This window comes from Sinohyriopsis cumingii, chromosome 5, assembly GCF_028554795.1.
Source record: "Sinohyriopsis cumingii isolate HCF-2022 chromosome 5, ASM2855479v2, whole genome shotgun sequence".
NCBI lineage: Eukaryota > Metazoa > Mollusca > Bivalvia > Unionida > Unionidae > Sinohyriopsis > Sinohyriopsis cumingii.
Genome location: NC_142965.1, coordinates 64032487 through 64059752, shown reverse-complemented (window position 1 = coordinate 64059752; position 27266 = coordinate 64032487). Strand labels below are relative to the sequence as shown.

General features: G+C 33.9%; 1 protein-coding gene and 1 long non-coding RNA gene across 3 annotated transcripts in view; one reads left to right on the top strand and one right to left on the bottom strand.

Moving 5' to 3' along the window:
• LOC149799319 (neuroligin-4, X-linked-like) overlaps window positions 1–27266 on the top strand; it is a 417548-nt gene that overhangs the window by 67555 nt on the left and 322727 nt on the right. Inside the window, exon 1 of one of the 2 annotated variants that reach the window (XM_089958630.1) lies at window positions 13940–15903. The exons of the other annotated variant lie outside the window; for it this stretch is intronic. Coding sequence (XP_089814756.1) covers window positions 15486–15903 — 418 coding nt within the window. The 5' untranslated portion in view covers window positions 13940–15485. Of the gene's footprint in view, window positions 1–13939; window positions 15904–27266 lie in introns of those variants that run through there. 2 annotated transcript variants of the gene reach the window in all.
• LOC149799322 (uncharacterized) lies at window positions 12895–26585 on the bottom strand. Its single transcript, XR_016421156.1, has 3 exons — window positions 26281–26585; window positions 25437–25656; window positions 12895–13942 (listed from the first exon to the last, which is right to left on the bottom strand). It is a non-coding gene; the product is annotated as an uncharacterized LOC149799322 (long non-coding RNA).

Sequence of the window (27266 nt, the reverse complement as noted above, 5' to 3'; positions counted from 1 at the left end):
TATGCAATTTAAGGCTAAATTCTACCAAATCATCTTTCATAACTTTGACAGTATCTTTGTGGAACAATCTCGAACAGGATACTCAGTGTATTATGTCTTACAGTGCTTTGAAAAAGCTTTTATGTTCAAACATTGTATCTAGCAAAATGCCAATTTGTATTAGTCGAACACTGGGCATCATCCATGGTGGATTATGACACAATGTTATTTCATAAAAATCTGATCTTTACCGTGTTCAGCTTGCTGACACTCTTTTTTGTTCATGCGTTAGGATCGAAACCACCATGCACTTTTTCGTGTTCAGAAGAGAAAGAGAGCTGAAGTGGTGAGAAATTTACTTTCTATGTCATATGCAACTATTATCTTAGATTTACTGCTAAGGGGGAAAGGGCGATGCAAATGAAAAATATAGGATTTTGCATATATAACCGCTACTGGGTGATTTCAATAACTTACTCAATTCTCTCTATCTCTGTCTCTCTCTTCGTCTCTCTCTCTCTCTCTCTCTCTCTCTCTCTCTCTCTCTCATCATTATTCAATTTTATATTGTCATGTTGAACATGTTGAAATACTTGTATCATGTAGGGAGAGGGCTATTTAAGTTGTCAAAACTTGTGCCCAAACCCATTGTAACCTAATATGGCAATAAAATATATTTGAACTAACTCGATTTGTTGTTTAAAAGAAAGCTTGGATAATTTATGTTATGACTGGTTAAATCTTTAGAATTTGACACTATTCGTTCCATTTGGAACTATGATCCAGGAAATATTCATTATGGTACGCCTTCTTTCCCGAATATACTATTTTATAGCACTTTTGAGATCATGACATTTATCCAACCAAAAATATGCAGTCGTTATTCATATTTATAGATTTATCCAAACCTTCTGTCAAACTGTTTGAAAGGGAAAAATTAAGAAAATAGAGTTTACTTTTTCACGTGTTAGGCTCGTGACTGCATGGTGAGAGTTTGACTCTCACGATGCGATCATGTACCGTGGTAGTGTATTGGGCAAGGCAATTTACATGTTCTGATACGATATAATTTTTAATCTCTTGATGTGCCGTAAAACATCAAAACTACATGTTGTGTATATATATATATATATATATATATATATATATATATATATATATATATATATATATATATATATATATAGTTACGTCTTTAGTCTCTTTCAAACAGTAACAAGAAAAGAGTGAAGACAACAATCAAATCCAAAATTAATCCAAGGATTAAAAATTAGAAGTCCTATTAATAAAAAGTCATGATGAAACTGAGTTAGAATCCCGATGAACTCCAAAATGGAAGGCGATGATGTATGCTGCTGTCAACGTCGTACTGATGTGTCAACAGTTCTTTTGTTGAATCACAGATAATAATATTCCAAATTCAATTCTGTATAAATTTCGATAACAGTCTTTGTTCAAGAATCAATTCAGAGCACGAGTATTTCCGAGGAAAAACAATATCTTGGAATCCAAATAATTTCAGGAAAACAATATAATTAGCCCAAAACTTGTCACAAAATAAAACACTTTAACTTCTCAAGTGTTATGGCACTAATAATTATTCTTTCTCCAAACATTAATAATAAATCTAGCTACAACGCAAAACAGATGCCCGGATGTGGGTCAATTCTCTGGAAAAACCTAATTAACAGTCTTTGTTCAAAACTAACTAAACAATAATTAAATTAAATCAAATATAAATAACACTTCCCCACATAAAAGAAAAAGAAAAATTATATAAAAAAAAGTTTTCTTTTTACCAAAGATCAATTATATGTAATGTTTTTGATAAAAGAAACATAAGAACTCTTATGAATTATGCAAAGTATGCATAAAACAAAATACATTTATATACACGGGAAAATGTATCTGCTATTAATTTGTCTTTTCCTTTAATGTGCTTGATGTCAATATTATATTCCTGTAACAACAAACTCTACCAGAATAGTCTCTGATTTTTATTTTCCATCTTGTCGATGAACTTAAAAGGGATGTCATCGCTAAACACAATAAACTTCAAAATGTTGTAATTCCAATATTAAAGCCAAACGGTCCTTTTTGGTTGTTGAATAATTTCTTTGGTGCTTATCTAATTTCTTAGAAAAATAACACACTGGATGAACGTGGTGTTCATTTTCGTCTTCTTGAATCAATACTGCTCCAACCACAATATCGTTTGCATCAACATACAGTTTAAATGATTGGCCGGAATTTGGAGCTGCAAGAATAGCCGCGCTTTTAAGAATGGCTTTTTATTTATCAAAAGCCTCCTGACATTTTTAGTCGAAAGAAACTTGTTTTTCTTGCTCAATACATTTGTCAGAGGTTCAGCGATTATTGAAAATTATGCAACAATATTTACGATAGTATCTCGCCATATCCAAAAGTCTCATCAATTGCTTTTTACTAACATGCACTTGGAATTCAGAGATAGCTTTGATTTTAGCATATATAGGTTTAAAGTCCATGTCCCAAAATGTGTCTTAGAAAAGTTACGCAAACACGGCATAAATCACTTTTGGATAAATTAATTGTCAAACTTGCATCTGTGAGTCTGTCAAAGAATTTCCGGATTGTCGCTAAACGTTCTTTCCAGGTGTCGTTGTAGATGATGACATCATCTATTAAAACATCACAATTATCTAGACCAGAGGTGATCATACTCATTAGACGCTGAAAAGTACTTCGCGAACCCTTCATCCCATCATCCCAAGCGGCATCACTTTATCTCGATAAAGTCCATCTGGAGTTACGAATGCCGAAATTTCCTTTGCTCTTTCCGTCAGTGTAATTTGCCAAAATCCATTCAAAAGGCATCACTTGGTGACATAGTTGGCATTTCCGATTTTATCAATGAAATAATCGATTATTGGTAATTAAAATGAAGCAGTTTTAGTCACATCGTTCACCTTCCTATAATCAGTGCGCGTACGGAGAGTTTTATCTGGTTTCCGAAAAACTATACATGGTGAACTCCAGTCACTTTTATTGAGCTATGTGAAATCGTTCTCCAGCAAATACTGATTTTTTTAAATCGTTTTTCAATTATTCCTGTTTGAGAGGGTGCACCCTGTATGTTGTTTCACAGGTTTGGAATGTATAATTTCAACGTCATGGAAAATTGTGTTCGTTTTTGAAGGAACATCTGGAAATAAGTGCTCATACTGAAATAATAACTGTACATTCCTTTCTTGCTAGTGCAAATGTGATAATTTCTGGTCCAGGTCGTTCATAAGTTCTGAATTCCAAATATTGTTCACTCCAAAATCAGAAGAGTCCGATTGCATTCCTTCACTTAAATCTTCACTGAGTGGGGCAGGTATAATTAAATTAATTGCATGTTTAACCTGGCTATCTCTCTCAATATACTCCATTAACATGTTTATGTGGCAAAGTTGTTTACGGTTTCGCCTCCCAGGAGTATTTATGACTTAATTTAAATCATTTACTTTCTTTCCAACAGAGTAGGGACCATAATATTTGGCCTGGAGATGATTTTGTGGTATGGGCAGGAGAGCCAGAACTCTATCACCAGGTTGCAAACTCCTTTCCTTTGAGACGTTATCAAACTTTAATTTAATGTTTGACTGAGTAGAGTGCAGATTCGCTTTTGCAACCTCACAAGCCTTTGACAACTTATACTTAAAATTTGGAAACATAATCGAGAAGATTAATTTCAGTATCTTCATTAGAAAGAAGTTTCTCTTTCTACAACCTCAATGGTCCACGCATAGTGTGTCCAAGAACGAGTTCAAAGGGACTGAATCCTAAAGATTCTTGAATTGATTCCCTAACAGCAAACAAGAGTAAATCAATGCCTTCATCCCAATCTTTACCCGTATCAGAACAATATGATCGAATCACATTTTTAAAGTCTGATGAAATTTGTCTAAAGCCCATTGGCACTCGGGGTGATATATACAAGCTTTGAATAATTTGATGCCTAATTCGTACATAAATTGCTGGAAAATTCCAGACATGAAATTTCACCCTTTATCAGATTGGACAGATTTGGGAAGGCAAAATTGTATACAAATATTTTTATCAAAGCTATAATAAATCTAGCTACGACGCAAAACAGATGTCAGGATGTGGGTCAATTCTCTGGAAAAAATCTAATTGATACATGATGTTTGTCACGTACTCCAAATATGGCCTCAATTCCATTTTATAATCTTACTCTGAGAAAGATTTAAAAAAAACATTATTCACAACAAACTATCTGAATAAAGGGCAGGAACTAGGTCAGCATTAGATACAAAGTTTACATTTTTTGTTGTTTACGTCAAAACCAGTCAGAACTGAATAATGTCACATCTAGTAAAAAACGTTACACTACAATAGCATGTAATGGAATAATAATAAAAAATAAGCTAACAAACAAACAATTAATTTAAATCAAATATAAATTAAATCAAATACACATAACTATATACAGAGATGATGAAGAGAGCGACAGAGACAGGGTGAGAGCAACTTTAATCGATTTTTTAGCTATGGCACCTTTCCGTTTAGATGAAACCTTACCAAAATACCTTAACACAATTTGAAGAATCCCTGTATTTCATCCACATATCTTGTTACGTTCTATAGATGTATTTATCATATAAAATAGATTGGCATATTTCTCGACCATATTTGTAAAACTAATAACTCTGATATAGTCAAGACCACGGAATGAATGATATTTTAGCTTCTAGTTAGTTTGCTATATAAAAAAGTCTTGACTAAAGAGCACTCTTAAGTAATACAAGTAGGTGGTTGTTGTTTTTGTTGTTGTTGTTTAAGGGTTTAACCCCATTTTCAGCACAATATAGGCTATACATGGCGGCCAGTACTAATGGTGGAGGAAGAACCCGGGAAAACCTCAGAAAGAACCACCGACGAATGAGAAGCTAGTGGCAAGCGTTCAGACATACCCACATTGGCCGAACCCGAGACTCTAACCCACGCAGACAGAGGTGAGATGGCGGCGATTCGTAATGGTGAGCGCTTTAGACTACTCCGCCACTCGGGGCCCTACAAGCAGCTGCTTGTGTTATTCTAGATAGTGAAGATCCGATCTTTATGAAACATAAAACATTTATAAATTTGAAACAACACTTGTATATTTAGAATAGTGTGTTTGTGTGTATAGGTGGAGGGGGTCTTCGTGAACAAAAAATCCACAGAAACACTATTTTAATAAATTTATGGTTGGGCATTCTGTACTTAGAATTTAATCAAAACAGTATGGGTAACATATTGGTATTGCAAGATAGGATGAAACAACATAAACGTTTGCTGAATAGAGTTTCTTTACATTCAATTGTGCCCTGGAAACGCTTAATATAGTTGAGTTTCTGGATTATGCGGTCCCTATTGTAACACCTCACAGATCCCATGACTTCTTGTTTTTATGCCCACCCCACACCTCAAATAAAGAGACATATTCCTGGATCCAACTATAGCTATATGGACGAAATATCAAAACTCATTCTTATAGGTCACCTAGAATTTATTTGAGATATAATTATTTTTCCAGATAGAAGACATATAACAGTTGCTGTCATCAGATCAGATCTCACCAAACAATTAATAAGCCATTTATTTCCTGATTCAATTCCATTTTAATTATTTAAATAGGTCATCAAGAATTAAGAAAGACGGTATGTAGCCTTTACTAAGTCTGACTCATCCCACATGTTTCATTTTTATCAATAGAGACCTTCAACAATAAATCACGGATAAGAAATATAATCGAGATATCGTCTGCAGATTTTGATTGTGATATAAACGGAGACAGAGAAAAAAATCAGACGTCATTTAAATTTCAGTAAATTGAAGGAAACGTAACTGTCCTCTGGGCTTTGTAATAAATTTGTAATACATATTTCAAAGAACTAGTACATTTCTTGTGTATGTACAGAGGATTGTTGATAATGAAGCACGTGACAGTTTCTGTTTTATAGAAAGAGGTTTGTGCTTATCTCATGGCACATTCTGAGTTTAAATAAATTCCATTACACCACACACACTTCTGGGAGGTTGCTATAAGACTAAGTCTATTTAAAGTGCCCGAGTTATGGACGAATTTCTTTCCCAGTGAGATACAACGATACTCTAGCTTTGATAGTGTGCATAATGTTCAAAGACACATATTAATTTTAGAGGCGCCTGATTTATCTGTTAGGAACTATCTGTCACGTGCCTGAGCCGTAATGCGCTTCACGACATGCGTGCTAACATTTGTTTGGTACGTTTTATTATCATTCGGAGTGCATAGCTTACACGTTCTGAGCGTCGAGGAAATTCAAAGTCGACATGGAACTGATGGTACATAGGTTTGTCTGTTCATAGCACGTATCAGTACACCCAGTAGAAAGATGTGCATGTATTAGAGAATGGAAACCAGTTAAATAGTGTACTTGGCTGTCAGGCCACTGACGCCGACCATCGGTAATGGTGCGCTATAGTTAAAACTCTGAAGGTCCTTTGTCAGATAGTTCACATATTGCTTTAACTGTAAGCAAATAGTCAATACCGTGTGGATCATATATTTTCAGTGTGCCTGACAATCCTTTCCATTTGGTTATTATGTTTATTGTATACAATTAACTTTCCTTTTATTGTTTTCTTTTAAACCTATTTTTGGGATATTAATGAATGTATTGCTCTAAGTTACATTCCCAAAACAGTTTTATCGCTGAGACTTAGAAAACAACACACGGTGTATATATCTGGTTATGGGTGAATGGTCTGTGTTCTGTTGGTACAAATACTCTGGTTATGGGTGAATGGTCTGTGTTCTGTTGGTACAAATACTCTGGTTATGGGTGAATGGTCTGTGTTCTGTTGGTACAAATACTGGCATCGTTGAAACATCTCACGAAAGCCGTAACGGTAACTGTTATAGAGTCTAAATAAATCACGTTTCAACATACAGTCAGGAAAGGTACAGCGCAAATGCATCTAACTTTAAAAAATGTGATAAATTTTAAGTGGAAATCCAGACAAAATATAAAGATAGGCAGACTATACTTTTGCGAACATAGACTGGACATAAATTTCCCATGAACGTTTTGTCTTTTGTACATCGAGTAGATATTTCATAATCTTTTGTTGGCGAACAACTCGATATACTTTCCTAACAGTCGGGTTTAATCATGGTCATACTCCACTCCATACATGAATCGTAAACAAGCCCTGTTCTGTTTATGAAATGTAGATTTTGAACATGAAATTTAGCATCAGATATAATGGCGTGTTTGTAAATAATTTCAGATTTAGCCAGCCACAGTTACACACGCTAGATGAATTAAATTCAAGTGTAGAAAATTAATTTGAGAAATATGTATTAAAATAAAACTGAAGGACAAATTATTTTCAGTCATGAGCTAAATTGTGTTAATTGTGCAATTTAACATTGAACGTCAGCTTGACAGATGTGATCTGTACTGGGAAAAGATATATTGGACATCATTCGAGTAATTGCTGGTTTTTAGAAACACATTTAAATATGGATTTTGAAGCAGTCCAATATGCTCAAAATAATGGATTTTCTTTATAACAAAAAAATGTCTGAAGAAAATATAAGGTTTAAAATCTTTTAAGACAAATATTTGAATGAAAATTGAATTAAGTTTAATATATTATAACTTCGTATAATAACCAACTCTTGTAATTCATTTATTCCACTTAGTACTATAACTTAAAGGTGAACGTGCACATTTCAAGCTATGATTTTTTATTTTTTTGCCGTTTAAACTGTAAATCACCATGTATGTATGTATGTATGTATGTATGTATGTATGTATGTATGTATATATGTATGTATGTATGTAAAATTAAAAATAGCATGGATTTTAAAGTGTTGATATAAAGCAAATAATTATACCGATACTGTTGACACAAAAATGATGAATGAATATGCATATGTAACCACTTTTAAACAGTAGGTAATTAATTCTATATTCTCTATATATGTGATTAATTAAACATGGTACACATTTGCATAGAAATTCCCTCAGCTTTCCTTTTTATCTCTATTTCTCTATTGTGATTCAGGGACAATCTCTGAAATCTGTGGAATGAGAGAGAAAAAGAATTTTAACTGTATGAAACTCTTGAACATGAACTTATGCCAAGTAATCTACAAGACCCTCGGTCTTAGTAGTGGTATACGCATATTGTTTATGGAATATATCACAATTCTAATGATATAAAGTTGTAATAGCCAGTCAAGATTGTACGATAGTTTTCTTGGTAGGGAGGCAGACACACTATAATCAATTTACTATTTTGATTAGTTTTGGGGGAGGCTTTCGTTGGTGTGGGGTTTTGTTTGTTCAAAACCTGCATTTGGCTTCTTAAACAGCATTTTTTTAAATATTAAAATGTCCGAACGTCTTTCGTCCTCGTTCTCTCGTAGTCTGAAATATTCACTGGCTAACCGTTCGAACCATAAACAAAGACAATATATGTTAACAGTGTATCACTGATACAGTACACAGACACACACAGAGACACAGAGACACAGACACACACACACACATATATATATATATATATATATATATATATATATATATATATATTACACTTATTTTCTGTGTAGATAGTACATGGATACCTTCTTGTAGTGAGATTCATACGGTAAAATACATCACAAATTCTTTCTTTAATTACGAATGGCGTCTACAAAAGCTCAACATATAGTTTCGCCTATCTAATAGACAGAGACTCATACTGCCAGAGATAATGTGCTGAACCACACACGTACCTAGCTTTTCTTGACGTGTTGCTTCTACAAGTAAGTGTAAAGTATAACACGTAATGAGAGAGACAGGCACGTCTACAATTAATATCAACATAAGTGGGAACGTGATAGGAGTAAATACTTCAAACAGTATGTTTGGTTCTAGACTATATGAACGGACAATGGAAAGAAAGAAGCATGTAATACTATATGTAATAATATATGGAATGACACTGAAATATCAACTAGCATTAAATGCATTCTAACATTACAGTCGAATGTCAGCCCCTCTGTTTACCTGTTGGTACAATCGAGTTTGTTGTTTCATTATATTTATTCCGTCTCTTTTCATTATATTTATTCCGTCTCTTTTCATTATGTTTATTCTGTCTCTTTTCATTATGTTTATTCGATCTCTTTTTTCCGATTAACATTAGGGAATAAGTCATTAATAATTACTGTTATTAATATTTCAGGGAATATTTAATTCATCTGGGTCCAAGGTACAGATCAATAACGTAGTGTTACGAGGAGAAAACATTCCATTGGATAAACGGTTACTTAGTAATGTACTGAAATCAATATACACTCATAACCGTCATTACCAAGCGCGAGTTGTTAGTATAATTTTACATTTGAATCTGTTTGTATAATAGAACCTCGATAATAATTCAGAATAATCAGTGCTGGATTACCAAATAGGCAGAGTAGGCATCTGCCTAATGTCCACACGTCTTTTAGTGGCCCCGCGACAACGGATCAAAATAATATTGATAAAACGTATTAGGAGATAATTTGCGAGGGGGGTTGGCAAGATTTCGACTGCATAAGGGCCTCCACAGGTTTTAATCCGGCACTGAGAATAATGTACTCATAATTCGATTATTATTTATGAGCACTGTAATCGCATTCGGCCCCACTGGCGAGTTTTGGTGTGAGGTTAATTTAACAAACAGTTAACAGATGGAACAGTGCCCGGAGTTGAGCAGTTCTAAGGCGACTATAATAATACACGCTAACGCGCGAAACGGACACGGTTTCAACGACAAGGCTTATATTATTTTGCAGCGCAAACATTCGCATATATTTATTCATTTGGTCGATCACAGCTATTGAACCTGTATAAACTAACGTTTTCTTTCTTGTCCTAACTTCTTACGCAATCGGCAATGTCAGAAAACTTTTTGCTGTCATAATTAACAATCTTTGATTATAATATCTCAAAATATAGAATGTGTTACAAATTATAAAGCAGCCCTATATAATATGTTATAGGTTATAATGCCACCCTATTGGATATATTACAGGTTATAAAGACACAATATAGGATAGGATACAGGTTAAACAGCCATCCTTTATAATGTTACATGTCATACAGCAATTCCGTATCATACAGTACACGGTATAGAGCCACTGTAAGGATATGTCACAGGTTATAAAGCCAATATGTGATAGGTTTCATTTTATAAAGCCAACAAATATACTAGATTACAGGTTATACAGCCACCCTATATAATGTTACATTTTATACAGCAACTTTGTATAATATGTTAGATGTTATACAGCCATCTTATATTATCTGCTACAGACTATACAAGCAACATATAGGATAGGTAACAGGTCATACAGTCACCCTATATAATGGTACATTTTATACAGCAAGTTTTGTATAATATGTTAAATGTTATAGAGCTACTCTGTATGATTTGTTTCAGGTTATACATTCATCATATAGGAAAGGTTATAGGTTATACAGTTATCATATAGGATGTGTTACAGTTTATACAGTGATCATATAGGACAGGTGACAGGCTATATAGCCATCACATAGTTATAGGGTACAGCATTTGTATGGGAAAACATGAACGAGTTTTTTGGCTGGAATACTGCACGAACTTGGGAGTGCAGTATATCCATCCGACAAAACGAGTTCATATTTTCCCATACAAATGCAGTAACCTTTTTATTATATGCTCATTTTCTTATTCTACCTAAGGCTTAATTATATGAACAAAATACACTACAAGAAACAACGTAAATGAATGAATGCCGTATTCCAAACTAAACACACAAGCGCAGATTTATCATTACAGAACATCATTATTAATGCGCACATAACTCCGCCCAGATAAATTTGAATTTAGTCGCGCGCTCGACATAACTTTCGAAAGAAAATGGAGTGTCTAGTTAAAATTGAAACTTGCAGTCATATTGTGAATGAATGCGCATTGCAACAACTTTTCCATTTGATCTGGAATGAATATATTTTGGTATTTTGTTTCGATTCGACGAAAGTTTGTGATTTGGGACTGGATTCATCTGTGCAAATTATACATGAAATACATCGGATTGAAGTGGCGCGGGAGAAGCGTGTTTAGATCTGCAAGTGTGTTTGTTCTGTCATTGACTATTTGAAAAAATCAATATGTTGGAAAAATATGAAGTGTTTCAATTGCAATTATCAAAAAGACGCTATTGAATTTAATGTTTATTTCATTTTGAGTACAGTAAGGAAGATGTAATTGCACTTGGAAAATAGCCGAAATTACAGAACAATTTCGAAATGTGTAATCAAGCTTGAGAACTCATGACATGGCTCATGTAATTCGGATTTGCAGAACTAAGAAAGTACATTTTGAGGAAAGTTTGGATGTAAAACTGTAAGTATATTTTTTGCCATTCTTATTACCAGCTAAAGGAGACAGTTTATGCCTTTATAGCTTGCATGTTATTTGTAGGTACCAAGCAATTTTATGAAATCTGGTGTCTATCGCAAAATCTGAAACAATGTAGCGAAAGGTTAACGTGGAATGTAGCAAAACAGTTGGTATGTTGCAGTCCACGAATCATCTGCTTTAGTTCATTCAGAAACAAATTTAATCAACCAAAACGTATTGCGTCTACTATGCGAATGTACATGATTTGTTTACAAAGTAGTTCCGAATACACTATTGGGCACACGTGTCCTGCGCGTGGGTGCAATATGAAGGTGTGCAATATCGTAAAATATTGAACCATTCTGATAATGTAAAGTTAACGGAGAAATAAAATGAGCATATAATAACATAGGTTACAGGCTATGTGGTTATCATATAGGAATGGTTATAGGTTATACGGTTATCATATAGGATGTGTTACAGTTTATACAGTCGTCATATAGGATAGGTGACATGCTATGTAGTCATCAGATAGGGTGGGCTACAGGCTATACAGTCATCATATAGGGTAGGTTACAGGTCAAACAGTCATCATATAGGGTAGGTTACAGGTAATACAGTCATCAGATCGGATATATTATAGGTCATGCAGCGACCATTCAACTCTGAAATATTCTGCAGAATTGAAAACGAACATGAGAACAAATATTCTGTGAAACGAAACGATTGGATGTATACAGGAATGAGCTCAGGATCACACCATTACCTTCTAAAAATACAAGACCCAAAATTCGTCATTGGTGTCAATTTAGAGTACTTTATTAATGCGATCGTTCATAAACACCATTCCATAAAATAGCGTGTTGTTATGTATATTTGATTTAGTTATATCTGATTTAATATATATTTATTTCAATTTAATTCTTTGTCAATTTAAATATTTTATCTTTCATTACATGATATTGTAATGTAAATTTATTCACTAGAGATGATACTTTTTCAGAAAATAGTTTGACCTTGACTTAGCTTATAAACACCAGGTATTGATCTACATACATCCCTTGCTTCAAAATATGTAGCAACCATCGTAAACAAGTTCTATTTTATTTTAAATAGTTGGTTGTTTTCGAGGTCATGATGGGGCTTCGTCTTTAAGATGTAAACAATGTTTTTCCCTTAGAGTAAACTGATTGGTTTTCGTCAGGGTCACACTGAGTAAATGTGATCTGTAACAAGTACTTGCTTCCTATAATCTTCGAGAAGGTGATCACGTGACCCCTTATTTACGTGTAGAATACGACATAACCCATGTTTCGGAGAATTAATCTCAGTTGCAGCTGTTCATTTGCGTACACTATAAGTTGTATGTTGTGCTGTTTGGAGTTATTTCAAATTATTTGTATTCAAAATGATTAATTATGTTTTTTGTCTGGAAAATACGTGTGCTCGTGTAAAATTGTTCGACAAGGACAGTTTGTTGTAAACATTTATTCAGCTATTAGATACTGGCGTGCTAACAAGGAAGTGTAACACTACATATTGCAACATACGTCATCGTCTTCCGTTTAGGATTCTTCGTCGCGATTCGAATTTGAAATCAGTAGAACATTTTGTTATTAGGACTGCTAAAATTGTATTCTTGGATTATTCTTGGATTATTTTTGGATTTGATTCTATAAAACCGTAAGTACATATTTTTTAAAGTATTTTTTACATAATTTTATCAGTGAAATAAATTATTGTATTTTTCAAAGCTTGTATTTTTCATTCTTTCTTGTGTTACTGTTTCTTCAAGCATGAACACATGACATAAGAGTGTTTACCTCTCACACCGAAAATATATCTGAGGAAAATTTCTTGTCAAGTTCCTTGTTCCGACATTATCTATATCATGAAACGAAGATATTCACAGAAGCCGCAGAGCACCGCCTGAGAAGATTTGTTTCCGTTTGCAATGTAGAACATTGGCATCAGTTTTCATTGCTTCATCCCACCTCTGTGCCGCGATTCACTGTTCCTGTAACTCAAGCTATGAGTGGTTCGTTTCGCACAATGTGCAAAGCCTTACACTGCAGTAGTTAATAGTGACATTTCGTCTGCTAATCCTGTGAACAAACACTTCGGATCCTTCATTTCTAGTGGTTTTGCATGTAGAGTATTTGTGAATTGCCTGATACAACGGATCATTTGTATTCTTATATTTGGTGTATGATTTATTATCCTTGTTATTTCCTGGATTAGACAACCGTGTTGCTGAGAAATTCAGTTCTCGCCATCAAACTTGGAAATATATCACAGTAACCTAATTTACTAAGCCTTTTAATTCTGGAGAGGAATATTTGTTATTTACAGATGCGTATATAATTGATATAATAATTACCTCTGTAATTCTAATCCATGAATGATGATAGGTATATGATGGAAGCCGAATGAGAAGTTACAAAACAGAACGCCATTGGATGATTCACATCATTTCTCGGCAGATAATATTTTCTATCCATATACATTCATTTTCATGTCTGATATTAATCTGCAAATATTAAAAGAATATTTGGTATCACAACTCATCTGAATACATGGTCAGTCATCATATAATTTCTAGAGGGCAATGTCGCCATTACAATAAAATAGATATAAACAGAGGCTGGACTACATGGGCTTGTTTAAGTTGCTTTCTACAATAGACACGCATGAAGTAATAATAATGGGTCTCGTGATAGCGCTGAAATTGAATGTTGAATGGAATTAATCAAGTAATATTGATCGCGCTCTGTTTACAACCAATTCCAGCAAGAATAAATCATACCATTAGCTGTTATATTTACTTCAAATAATTTGTTTTGATTCCAAATGTGGAACTGTACAAGTAGGTATTTTTGCAGTTTTCATGCCCTAAATAATCATGCTCATGCATGGTTAATATGAAGATCATGATATTTGTTTTCAATAACCAATGCAATATATAGTCCGAGATCATTATTCCTTAAGCTAAATGCATGAAAAGTATATATCTATGTTGGGCTTCATTAACAATGAGGAAACATCCCTCTAATGAATTAAATAACGATGTACAGGATGTCATGTTTTGTGTGCGATTTTTCATCATTTGATCAATAACCTAGATACATGCAAATGCAAAGTGCTGTTTCAAATGCCAATATATTTTAATTCACAACCCTATCTTGGGTGTAATCGTAATTATACACGTATGTATTGCAGATTCACAAACAATCATATATGTAAAATGGTTTATTAAATTCAACAGGTACCTAAATAAGCGCTATCGTAGTTTATTCTATGACGTCCATTGTGCTGGAAACACTGAAATAATTTGGATTGCCTTATTTAATTCGTATTATGGTTGATAAGTATATGTTATATGTTTAGAGAACTGGATATATCTTCGTTCCCCACCTATATTGTATGGTGCATTTTATGTCGACCAAATCCAGTCCCAAAGGATGAGGTCTCGTTGTATGGACATGAACCACATTCGCTGCGTTGAAATAACGTCTGAGAGTAGAGACAGAGAATGTTATTTGAGGATCTAGAAGCGAGCAATTCATTCTGTATTAATACTGACGCGCCGAGACTCTCAATACCCATTCCTATAATAACGGAGGGGAAGTATAAACTCGAGCACGTGGTCGGGACTCTGAAATTTAAATTGTGCTTTGTGGCTTAAGATCAATAATTCTTGGATGTGAAAGATTTTCTTATTAACCAGCGCCGGGATCATTCAGCCCTTAAAGCGATATTTTGACTGTGTTTTTTTATAAACTCATTAAGTGGAAGCTGAGACAAGAAACGGTTACGTTTACCTTGCATCTTCGAACCTGTTTTGACATTTCTCTGGGCTTCTGATATCCCTTCGAGAATAGGATTAAATGTCAAGATTCAGTTACTTCATTCAATAGCAAGATAAAATTACATCATTTACACCACAGGCAGAGTAACATGCCGTGCTTGGCTAATATCATGCAGCGCATTGTCAGGTACGTTCGAGATATGTTACTAGTCTTTTAATTGGTACTAGTCTTTTAATTGGTCGCGTTATTCAATTCGCAAGGAAGATGGAGCTTTTAAGAGAAAAGTACCGTTTTGTCACCCTAATTAGCTGCATTCAGGCCTGTATAGCCTCAGTGATTATACGCCAGCTTGGGGATAAGGTAGTGGAAACCAAATATGGTCGAGTGCGTGGGGTTCTTGTAGAATTTCACGAGGACTACCACTTAAAAGAAATAGAGGCGTTTTTCAGCATTCCTTATGCGTCGTTACGGGGAATGCGAGGGAATGTCCTACGATTCATGCCACCTAGTTCACCTCCAAAATTGAAGTACTTGAAAGATGCATCAAAACAAAATTCTTCTGCAGCCTGTGTACATAAACGCCTGACTGAAAGCGTTTTACATACATTTTGGAGACAGGCAGAAAGACTTAAGAAACAGGACGAGGATTGCCTCAGCTTAAACCTCTACGTGCCCAACCGAGGTAGGTCTTCTTACGTAATACTGCATGCTATTGTCACGATGTATGTATGTATGTATGTATCTATCTATATATATATATATATATATATATATATATATATATATATATATATATATATACTTCAACCCAATATCGGGATCCGCCTAAAATTTGGAAGTGATAGCTAATCAGTCAATGTAAAATGTTATTAAAAAAGCACAAAAATGCGCTATAAGATTAAAATAGGTGATTGTCCAAATTTGATATATCTAATTCTATGTAGAAATCACAGTTTTTTTTAATTTGTTTTCAATCCGACACAATGTACATTATGTGGCTCTCTCACCGTTACTACCGAAACGAGATGGCATGCAAAGCACCCTTTTCTGGACAATCCCCTATTATATTTAGCTCATCGTAATCCAGATGTACTGTTAATGAAGGCTTACTAGTATAAGCCATTAATTCTGAAAACAAATATTTGTTTTAAAAATCTACGCTTTCCTAATGTGAATGCTTCTAAAAAGGGAACAATTTCTTTAAAAAAAATATGCCGATTTAATCCAGCATGATGCATGTTGTGTTATACTGTATTATTGCTAGTATATACTTACTTCCAGTCAAAACACGTTAAGGCTGCATATATGAGATGCACTAATAGACACTATACTGGGGAGGGGGGAAAGAGGAAACTGTGCACCAAATGCATTTTATCCACGTACCATTCTTGTGTTTAGATTCCTAGAAAATCTGGTTTGGGATATTTTTTAAAACGTACGGGACTTGATATTGCATCCCTCTGTTCAAACTCATTACGTGAATAGACCAGAAATGGAAGCTACGAGTGTGTAAAGTTCCTATTTGAGTTAGAAAATGGCATTTTGTATCTCCTGTAATTTACTTAATTACAATTGTACTGATTAACTGTCTTGAATAATTATCCAAGAAACAAACTGTTTGGTTCAAAACAGTACTCTTCTATCTCTCTCTCTCTCTCTCTCTCTCTCTCTCTTTACCGGTAAATCTTAGATGGATTTAACTGCTTGAATTGATACTCCTGATAATCCAATTAATAGCGGACCCTGTATGTGATGGCTTCTGTATCGATATCCCATTTATAAAGAATATTGTAGTTTCTAGTGAGAACATATATATTTATATAGGAGAGAGAGAGAGAGAGAGAGAGAGAGAGAGAGATGATGGGGTAGAGGTGTATAAAATGACTAAATATTATTAGAAAGCAAGGAGCAGCTTTGGATTTGAAATAAAACTTACATGCATTTTTCTTCATGTCTATTATAACAATACAAAGTTCAAATTTAATTTATGGTTTTCACTGTTACACATTCTTTTTTGCTTTCAAATTTATATGGGTAAAGCTAATATTAAGCAGAAAGAACAGTAATAATTGTAACATTTTCGCTAACCCATTCTTTAAAAACCTGATAAATATACTGATAAAAAAGAGATTAAAGCACATACTCGTGAAATATAATCTCTATAGCTTGGTACTTCGCTTGCTGAAACACAGGTTTCCAAATAATCTGATGAAGATTATAAAGGTGTCACTGTCTTTAATTCATTAAGTACGCATCGCGAAATAATGAAATTATTTGACTATCAGAGATAATGCTGAGATGCAGTTAATATCATTGTTTTATATTTATTATTTTGAAAACTTAAAATACTTGTCTATTATTCAGTACGTTTTCTATGAATAAGAGTGTACCTTATAAGAATTAAGTTGGTATCAACATTTAAACGTTCTGTAAACATAAACGTAATGGTGGAATTTGGAATAAGAACAGTCATCAAACCTTGTTTAAGATATTTAATCTCTTATTTGGCTGATTTGATAGAAATGCTATTTAATGGATATTAATTTTATCTACAATACATGGATATGTTAGGCATGGAACTTTGATGCAAGTAAACTTTGATTCAATCAATTTTACTACAGCGTATACAAGTATTTTCAGTCAGATGGGTTTTGACTATACTCTACGACTAGATAGTGTCGATTATGGTGATAAACGCTTTCTCGTGCTTTTGATTTATTTTACATTTCACCGAGATAAAACCTGTAATTAGTTTGCCTCCCGATTTAGTACGTATATTTTTCGTAAATCAACTGTCAGCTCAGCTTGCATGGAAGGATATAATAACTTACGAAATATTTAGTTTCGTATTGGTCCAAATTAGCATGTGTCTGTTTTCTTCAGGATGAGAGTCTTAAATAAAGAATGCTAAATCAAAATATGTTATGTTACTGGCTTCAGTCATATCGTGTTTTGTAAATCGCCATGTTGTATCTTGCCATGTCTGGTCACGACAATAAAACAGAATTGTAAATACTTAAGACCTACAAGTCTCTGTTTGAGTCCTGGGATTCTGTTGTTTCGTCATTTATTAATTACTTGTGTGTAACATATTAAGTCAATTTAACTGAAGCAATCCTTCATTGGAAACATAAATTACCGATCTTGACATTGGATGATATTCTTATTGCGCTTTCTAGATGTATCTACCACATCTTGTTATCGAAATAATGCTCATAAATTCTTATATACTGACTAATTAATGACATGATTTCCGCAAAGTTAAATAACAGCTAAAATGTGAATTATGTGGTTCTTTCGCAGAAGAGGTAGCCTTTAATTATTGTAATATAATAAAGCCATTTGAAAGATCAAACAGGTCGAAGCCATTATACGAGTCAAAGGAGTCACCTTCGAGCACTCTTGTTTTAAAAACGATTATTACCTTTTCTAGAGCGTGAATAATTAATATACACCCTTGGGATCACCAACGAGTAAAGATCTGTATTTAGTAGATTTTTCTCATTATATCGATATTGTCTTGTTTTTTTTTTGTTTTTTTTTGTTTTTTTTATTCCTCAGATTTATGAACTTTTAGACAGTTATATGACACACACTGAAGGAGAAGTCTTGAGGGATGTAAAAATGATGCATTGCCTTTTATTTACGTTCCTGTTTCACATCTAATAACAATTTAACCATAATGCTTTTCTCTTATACATCCTGATTTATGGCCCAAGTGGTTTGAGTGTCCTAATGTGATGCGGGAGGTCGTGGTTTCGAACCCTGCCCGAGTCATACCAAAGACTTATCAAAATGACACAAGCAGCTGTCTCACTTGGCGCTCACCATTAAGACGTTAGTGTTAGGATGGATCGACAATGTGTCCGGCTAATGTTAGTGGGTGTGACATGATGCTCCTTGTCTGCGGCTTGATGCCCCAGTGCTAGAAATCACTATCAACTGACACACTGCAGACATATCGTTGCGATATGACTGAAAAATTGTTAATGCCAAATTAAAATCTAAATCACACACGCACACACACACACACACACATACATGCACGTGTTTCCCCCACACATCCTGCTTTACGAAAGGAGTTGTGGTCATAGTGTTATAAAGTAATTTTAAACGGGCTTAAAAATGAAAATAAGTTGACAAAGATTAGTCAACCATTTAAAACGAAATGCCACTGTTTCTCTCTCTCTCTCTCTCTCTCTCTCTCTCTCTCTCTCTCTCTCTCTATATATATATATATATATATATATATATATATATATATATATATATATATATATATATATATATATATCATAGGCTTCTGAGTTTAGGTGACGTTATAATTCGTAACCTATGGGGTGCCGTAAGCTAAATCTGTTGACGCCATTTTCTCAAAGAATTGGCTCAGCAAAAGAACCGGCACGAGTAAACTGGCTCGTCGTTAGACGAAATTGTTGTTTTCGTCTTTAACCGAAGACAAGTGAGAGTATTAAAAGAGTTGTAAGCAATCCCAATGTATTGTGTTACACGAGTGAATAGGCTTCTGCATTGAACTGCACTTTTTAGAAATCTTGTAACGAAATACAATTGTAGCATTTTTGCAAATAAGTGCGTTTAAAGACGCAGCTTGTAAGGATAAAGTGGAAACAAAATTACAGCTAAGCAAAAAATCAAACTAAAATATTTTCATGCACGGATTTGAAAGTGGGGAGCAAAGAAAAGAAAGGTGACTACTTCGTCGAAAGTACATATTCTGAATGATACGAACAGGAAGTTTCATGAAGCATAGCTTCTATAATCCGGTTAATTTTGCTGCATGCTCAGGTGCTTCTAATGTCGGCATCCGCAACTTAAATCCAGCATTTGGACCTGATAGCCAGATTTAAATGTACCCGTAGAATAGCAATGTAACCAGATAAAACAAGTGGCGGGTCCGTTGCGGCCTGCGGGCCGTAGGCTGCACATGCCTGTTCGAATGCCTCTTGAATCATACGTGGATCAGGGATTCTTAAAAGTAAAATGTCAGCTCCATAAATAAACTGAGAAAAATGTTCTTACTCGATTTGCAGGAAAAAGAACCAATTATGTTCATTATTTTAATTAAAGAAAAGTAATTATCCTGAGGTAGATGTGAAAAAATATCCTTGTTCGAAATAATGTCAGTGGTCAGGCACGTTAGTAACTTGATTTTGGGCAAGGGCAAGTACAAAATATATATGTATACAAGATGTAATCATTAAGTAAAGGTAACAAACAAAACAAATTAAATATACATAAACACACACACACACACACACACACATATATATACACAAAACAAATGAAATATACATAAACACACACACACACACACACACATATATATATATATATATATATATATATATATATATATATATATATATACAAAACAAATTAAATATACATAAAAACACAAACACACACACACACACATATATATATATATATATATATATATATATATATAACAAATTAAATATACATAAAACACACACACACATATATATATATACAAAACTAATTAAATATACATAAAAACACACACACACACACACACACACACACACACATATATATATATATATATATATATATATATATATATATATATATATATATAGTGAGAGAGAGAGATAGAAGAGATGTTCTGATATTTATAAGCAAAAGGTACATGTCAAGGTCAACATGATATAATGTATCCATTTCGATTTGTTTTACAGTACTGAAACAAACGAAATTCAATCAAATACAAAGTACTGAACAATACATCCAAAACTTGCTTTCTTCGAATACATTTGAATGTCCATGCTGCAAGCCAATACAAATGTAATTAATTCTAAATATGATGACAATCTTTACTTTGACACTTCCATAATAACTTACGGGGATATGTTCTGCTGCGTTAATACATGAAAATCACGTTTCTGTTTTCACGCGGATAATGCAAATCCTTATTTTCCTATGCAAGTATAATTCCATATCCACAAATTATTGATTGACCATATGTTCTATCTACGTCTCCTTATTCTGACAGATTTAATCCAGATGTTGCGTTCCATATTGATGACTTTCTGATTCGTCTGTACATTTTGTCGTTATGAAACGGAAAATGTATTCTAAGGGGAGTAAAGGTGGTGTTACGATTACATGATTTAATTCAAAAAATTCCCGTCTAAATATGCTTGAACCGATTACCTATCAAGCCAATTATCTATATTATTTAAAGACTGCCAAGTAAAACCATATGCTGAAAGCGGGGTGGGGAAAACTGAGTTCTTCGAGTTTCCTGTCAAAATCACTTCCTCGGAGAATTACGATAAAAAGCACACAGAGACACAAGTAAATAACACACATGCGTCTGACTTAAACATATTTGGGTGATACCATAAAGAAGCAAATATATATACAAATATGCCAAGTATAACCACTAAAGTAAAGTTGATGCAGAATGAACATTTTGTCAAAACCAACTAAGGTTTGTGCAGTATGTTTAGTAAAACAATGAAGTTAGAATAGATTGTAATGTTTTCTATAAGACTAAAGGGATATTCACCGCAATACTTGCTGCCTTTTAAACCATGTCGCCAGAAAGCACGTGAATTATACTTGTCGATTATTATTATTATTATTATTATTATTATTACTATTATTTTATTATTATTATTATTATTATTATTATTATTATTATTATTTTATTATTATTATTATTGTTACTATTATTTTATTATTATTATTATTATTATTATTATTATTATTATTTTATTATTATTATTATTATTATTATTACTATTTTATTATTATTATTATTATTATTATTATTATTATTATTATTATTATTATTATTATCTCACGATGATACTTCTTACAAGAATTGACCGGTCAGAGACAGTCGTAAAGACTTTTTTATACACGTCTTAAGAAAATAAAAACAGATTTTCTTTGAAGCTAAATTTGTCTTGTGATCTGTCATATCCACAATTTTTTAAAATAATTTTGAGCATGTTCATCACACACACACACACGTGCTTTAGTCGGAGGGACAGAAAAGTAAAAATTGGTTTCGAAATTTGAGAAACACTCTTCATCATTTGTGATATAATACAAACTGTTTCTCTTCACCCGTAGCTTCTTTTAGTTTTACAAAGCAAAGATATTTCTCTTCCGACTTGAACTGAGGTATGCATCACTTTCCGGCGATGCAATATTTCAACGCTCGGCATTGAAGACATAGATCATGGCTCAACATATTTCTCGTGTTGCGTGTCTGGTTAAGTGGTGTTGAATGGAATTTTGTCTAACTAGCTGAGCACGAGCAATCAACAGCGCCGAGGCTGGATTACTCAAAACGTTGACAGCAGCTGAAGGAAACAGTTCCCCAGAGGTTGAACTACTGAAAGCATCATGTAGCTAAAGCGGTAGAACCATAATTAATTTTAAAAATGATGCATTGGTTGATTTTCTTCAATTACGCGTCATTCCAACAAATCAGACATTCACACGTCACCAGTCGGTGCATTATTTTTGTTCCACGCTTCATGCACATTAAATTCCCATGAAACGAATGTTATGGTCTATATGACAATACGTGGTGGGGGTCCGCGAAGGGGGTGGGGGTGATGATGGTGTTGGCAAGGGAAGAAAGTTCTACACAACCTCATCACGATGTTTTAAACACCCATTCTACAGTATTAGCATCGCCCATTTCATTTGCACCTTGCCCCTGTCACCCCACATAAATGTATACGAACGCACTTCAAATACTTCTTAAATGTTTTGATGTTTCGTCATTGCAACAGGACTAAAGATAAAGCTTGTCTTTTTCAGCAAAGATGTCTTCGTGGTGTGGTGTGTGGAGGAGAGTCATTGACTCAAGTTGATAACGAGATAAACGAATAATGGTCGAAAGAGAATTCTAAATGACACTGACTCCCTTTGTTTTATTTTTCAATACTTTTATATTTTTATTTTACCTTTTTGTAGTTGTATTTCTGTCTACAACAGTAGAGAAACAGAAAAGCAATATATGTTACATTTGCAATGCAGGACGATCTCTGCTCAAACAAAAAAGAAAAAAACGCAAACTTATATTACATTGGTATGGTCTGAATGATTGTGATATCATTGGTCAGGGTGGCATTACTATGTGCAGCAAATGCAGAATCAGTGTGTTATAAATTATTGTATTTTGGTTGGGCGCGGTGGCATTGTGAGATGAAGTAGCATGAAACGCAGGTGCGGAAGCAATACAAGTTCTTTTGATTTGGTTGATCAGAGTTGTGTTACAGTATGAAGCAAGGCAATAAACAGCAGCGGAAGTAATATGAGTGTTTACGAACTGATGGAATTACAATATTAATGTGCCATTCCAGTGTAGATAAAGTTAATAAAATTCAATAGTATTTGAATAGAAAATAAAATCTGGAAGCGGTGTAAAATAACCGATATAAAAATTCGTCATAATAACTGAGAAATACGCTCAGGTGTGTTTTCGAAAATAATACACATCAGACAAATTTTATCATTCAGTTATTTCCGGAGTGTGTAGATCGCCTGCCGTCATATTTTGAAGATCCACCTTACTTCCCTTTATATTGAAACATAAACAAAGCACGTGTTCCGTTCCATATTAGTTAGTTTGAAGAGTTTTATCATCATAATCAAAGCAAGCGGAGATAGTGGAGGTCCAAGCAAAAGCAGCGGGGTCAGGTGTGTTGCCGCAAATTGTGGGAATATAAATGCTGATGGGTTTTCCATGCATTCCTTCCCGAAAGACCAAGCACTTCGTGGTAGGTGGACAAATTTTGTAAAAATCAAAAGAGCAAACTGGGATGGTCCGACTGAGTTTCCTGCCCTTTGCTTCTTTCATTTCACACCAGAATGCTTCCCATTTAGGTATAGATTTGAGGTTGAGCATATGGGTAGGGCACCAAAGAAAGCCATACTCAATGATGATGCTGACCCGTCTATCCACTGTGTGAAGGAAACTGACAACCAAGCCAAGGTAACTGCAAATCTATCAGAACATTCAACACCAAAGCTGTGTAGGCTTGAAATGCGGTCACCATCAGAGGAAGCAAATTGTCAAGTGTCACCGCCAAATGAAATAAGAAGAAGCTATTCAAAGAGTGAAGCAGCAAGGGTCAGTTTTAATGAAAATTACCATATTACTATGTCTATGATATTCAACAGATCAGTCACCACATGAGTTTCATTTGTACCCTGTAGAACGTTCTTTCATAGTTCCCAAAACAAATGCAGTAAAGATCTAGTAAATCAAGAACTTAGACACAAAACATTTGATAAATATTGTCAAAATTTTCATGTTGCCTTAAACTTTGTTTGACCATGTGAATAGAAAAATCTTTCTGGTGGTAGATTTAGAAAGCCTACCCATTAATTTCATTGTCGCTCGAATGTGTGAATGAGTTTACATATAGATATTTACAAACATGACGTGGTTTATTCTCATCCCCAATTAATACAAATCTCTATATAAAAAAATGTAGTAGAAATTTTACAATATTGTATTGTGAATTTGTCGGTGGTGGTGGGTGGTGTTGTCATGTTCAACAGGTCTAATCGCCGTCAGCCTCATGAAAGCCAGTGTAGTTCAGGTTTTGATCAGGAAAGGCAGTGCGGACACTCTGAATAAAACATGATAGAATGATGACCCTCACTTCCTTACCCTAGAAGTGCCGACACCACCGAGCAAATTGTCAATATGCTGTTTACTGTCTTCTGAAATAATAGTTTAAAAGTTAAGCTGAAATAAAATATGCTTTATGCATTAGATCAAATTAGGAAATCAAACGTTTTAGTAGTGTTAATAGTGGCCCAGTTGATTTACCATTATTTTGTATATCAATAAAGTTATATGATTCCAATATAATCTGTGTGTGTGTGTATATATATATATATATATATATATATATATATATATATAATATTTTATTTTCCGACAAAAATAATGAAATAAAACAATATTTGTACATGTATATATGTTGTTTTGCGGCATGATTTATCAGTATCACAGAAGTATAAATGTTAGGCAGTGTAGGCCTCTAGAACAGGGGTTCAATCCACGAAGGTGTCATAAAATGACTGGAAAAAGTGACTTGTTTATTTGCTGTATTAATAACACCAATACTATGCTGTCATGCATATATCATGATAACAAAAGAACATGAACAATTACTCAGACATTTTACTTACGCATTTTCTTGTTCTGGACATTCTCCAAATTGTTGTCTATACTGGTACTATGCAACTTTTAAAACATGGATGTCGAGACAAACTGGACCGAACCCTGGATGGTGTGTTATACATTGTATCCCCTGGTATTCATTACAGACTCATTGTGACCTTCTATATGTCACAACAACATTCACATTCCCTTGCTGTGGGCATTACCAAACAATGTCCACAATTACACCTAAAATAGAGTTTTCATCTTTAATGCATAGTGCTATGCTTGGCAAATTTAATCTCATATTTATGAACACATAAATAACACAGTACAATGACACAAACTGACTAAAGTCATAGACAGGTAAAACATTTAGTACAGCACTGTAAAATTAAATTAGATATGAAAGAAAACAGAAGTTGCAAGTAGATGTTTATCACAGAAAAAAGGGTTTATTTCATAGTTTCTAAAAATCAACTATTAGCATACATATGAGAAACTCGATATTTTAGCTTATAATAATGTGTACAGAATATGAATTCAATTTTACTGCCATGAGGGTAATATTCTGCCTATTTCAACAGCTGTGCAAAAGAGGACATCCACTCCTAGGAATCTTAAGTACTTCTAAATCGTATCAATTTGTACACAGGTGTTCGAGGCTTGCAACTGTGATCCGATGTACCTTTTACTTATCAATGTATAAATACACCTCTACCAATGAAATGCAATACACAAGTACATCGTTTTTTACAGGTGAGAAAAATCCATCTGTAAATGAACGGGAGATTGTTGAATAGTACTGCAAATATCGTCGGATTCATATATTAATAGTAATTTAGGCCGTAGACATATTCAGAAAACAATTACCATGAATTGTCCTTCAATCGATTTAGTCTTTCTTCTGCGTCATCTTCATCTGCAATTTTGGAAATGTAGGGTTCAAACTCGTACGGATTAATTTAGGTGCCGGCAGCCGCTTCTACACCGTTATCAGAATCTTCCGAGCGTATTACCTCTGCATCTCCGAATGGCGAAGACCCGCTGGTCAGTGGCAATTCACTTCCTTCAGAATTGCAGCTTTCGTGTTGAGTTTCTGAAGACTTTTCCATAAGATGACGATACCAACTCGGCCTTTGTTTACAACAAGTGTTCAAAATGTAACGTCACGCTTTGTTTTCACTAAATACCGGAAGTGGTTGGCAGTTGCATTCTGTTAGTATCGTAAACAGGTGCGAACGCGATATTAGGTGGGCTCCCATGCAGTTATTACTGAAATGTTTTCAATCGGATTTATTACATTCCTATTATATATATATATATATATATATATATATATATATATATATATATATATATATATATATATATATATATATATATATATATATATATATATATATATATATATATTCTCATTCACCAAGAAATAAACTGAATAAATGTAGATACACTGTTATAACACTTTAAGTAATAAAATACGCCGCGTCTGCAACAACACACGTTGGTTCATTTAGTTGGGCATGGTGGCATTACACTATAAAGTAATATGAGAAGCAGCTGTGGGAGCAATGTATGCAATATAAAGAATGAAAAATGCTAAAATAATATACGAGTCCCAAAGGGAAACGCATTGTTTTGAGTGGGCTAGCGATGGTGAATGGGGTGGATCTATTCTTCCACAATTAATTTGTTGCAAACAGCTCTGCGCAGACATGCTTGGTTTACCTTCAAAAGCGAAAATAACCAAATAGTTTCAGAGAGATTTGGAAGCCTAAATATATAATATTGATATAAACATTTGTTTAAAATTAGAAAAGTATGAATTAAAAGGCTGGATTCAAAAAGAGTGACGC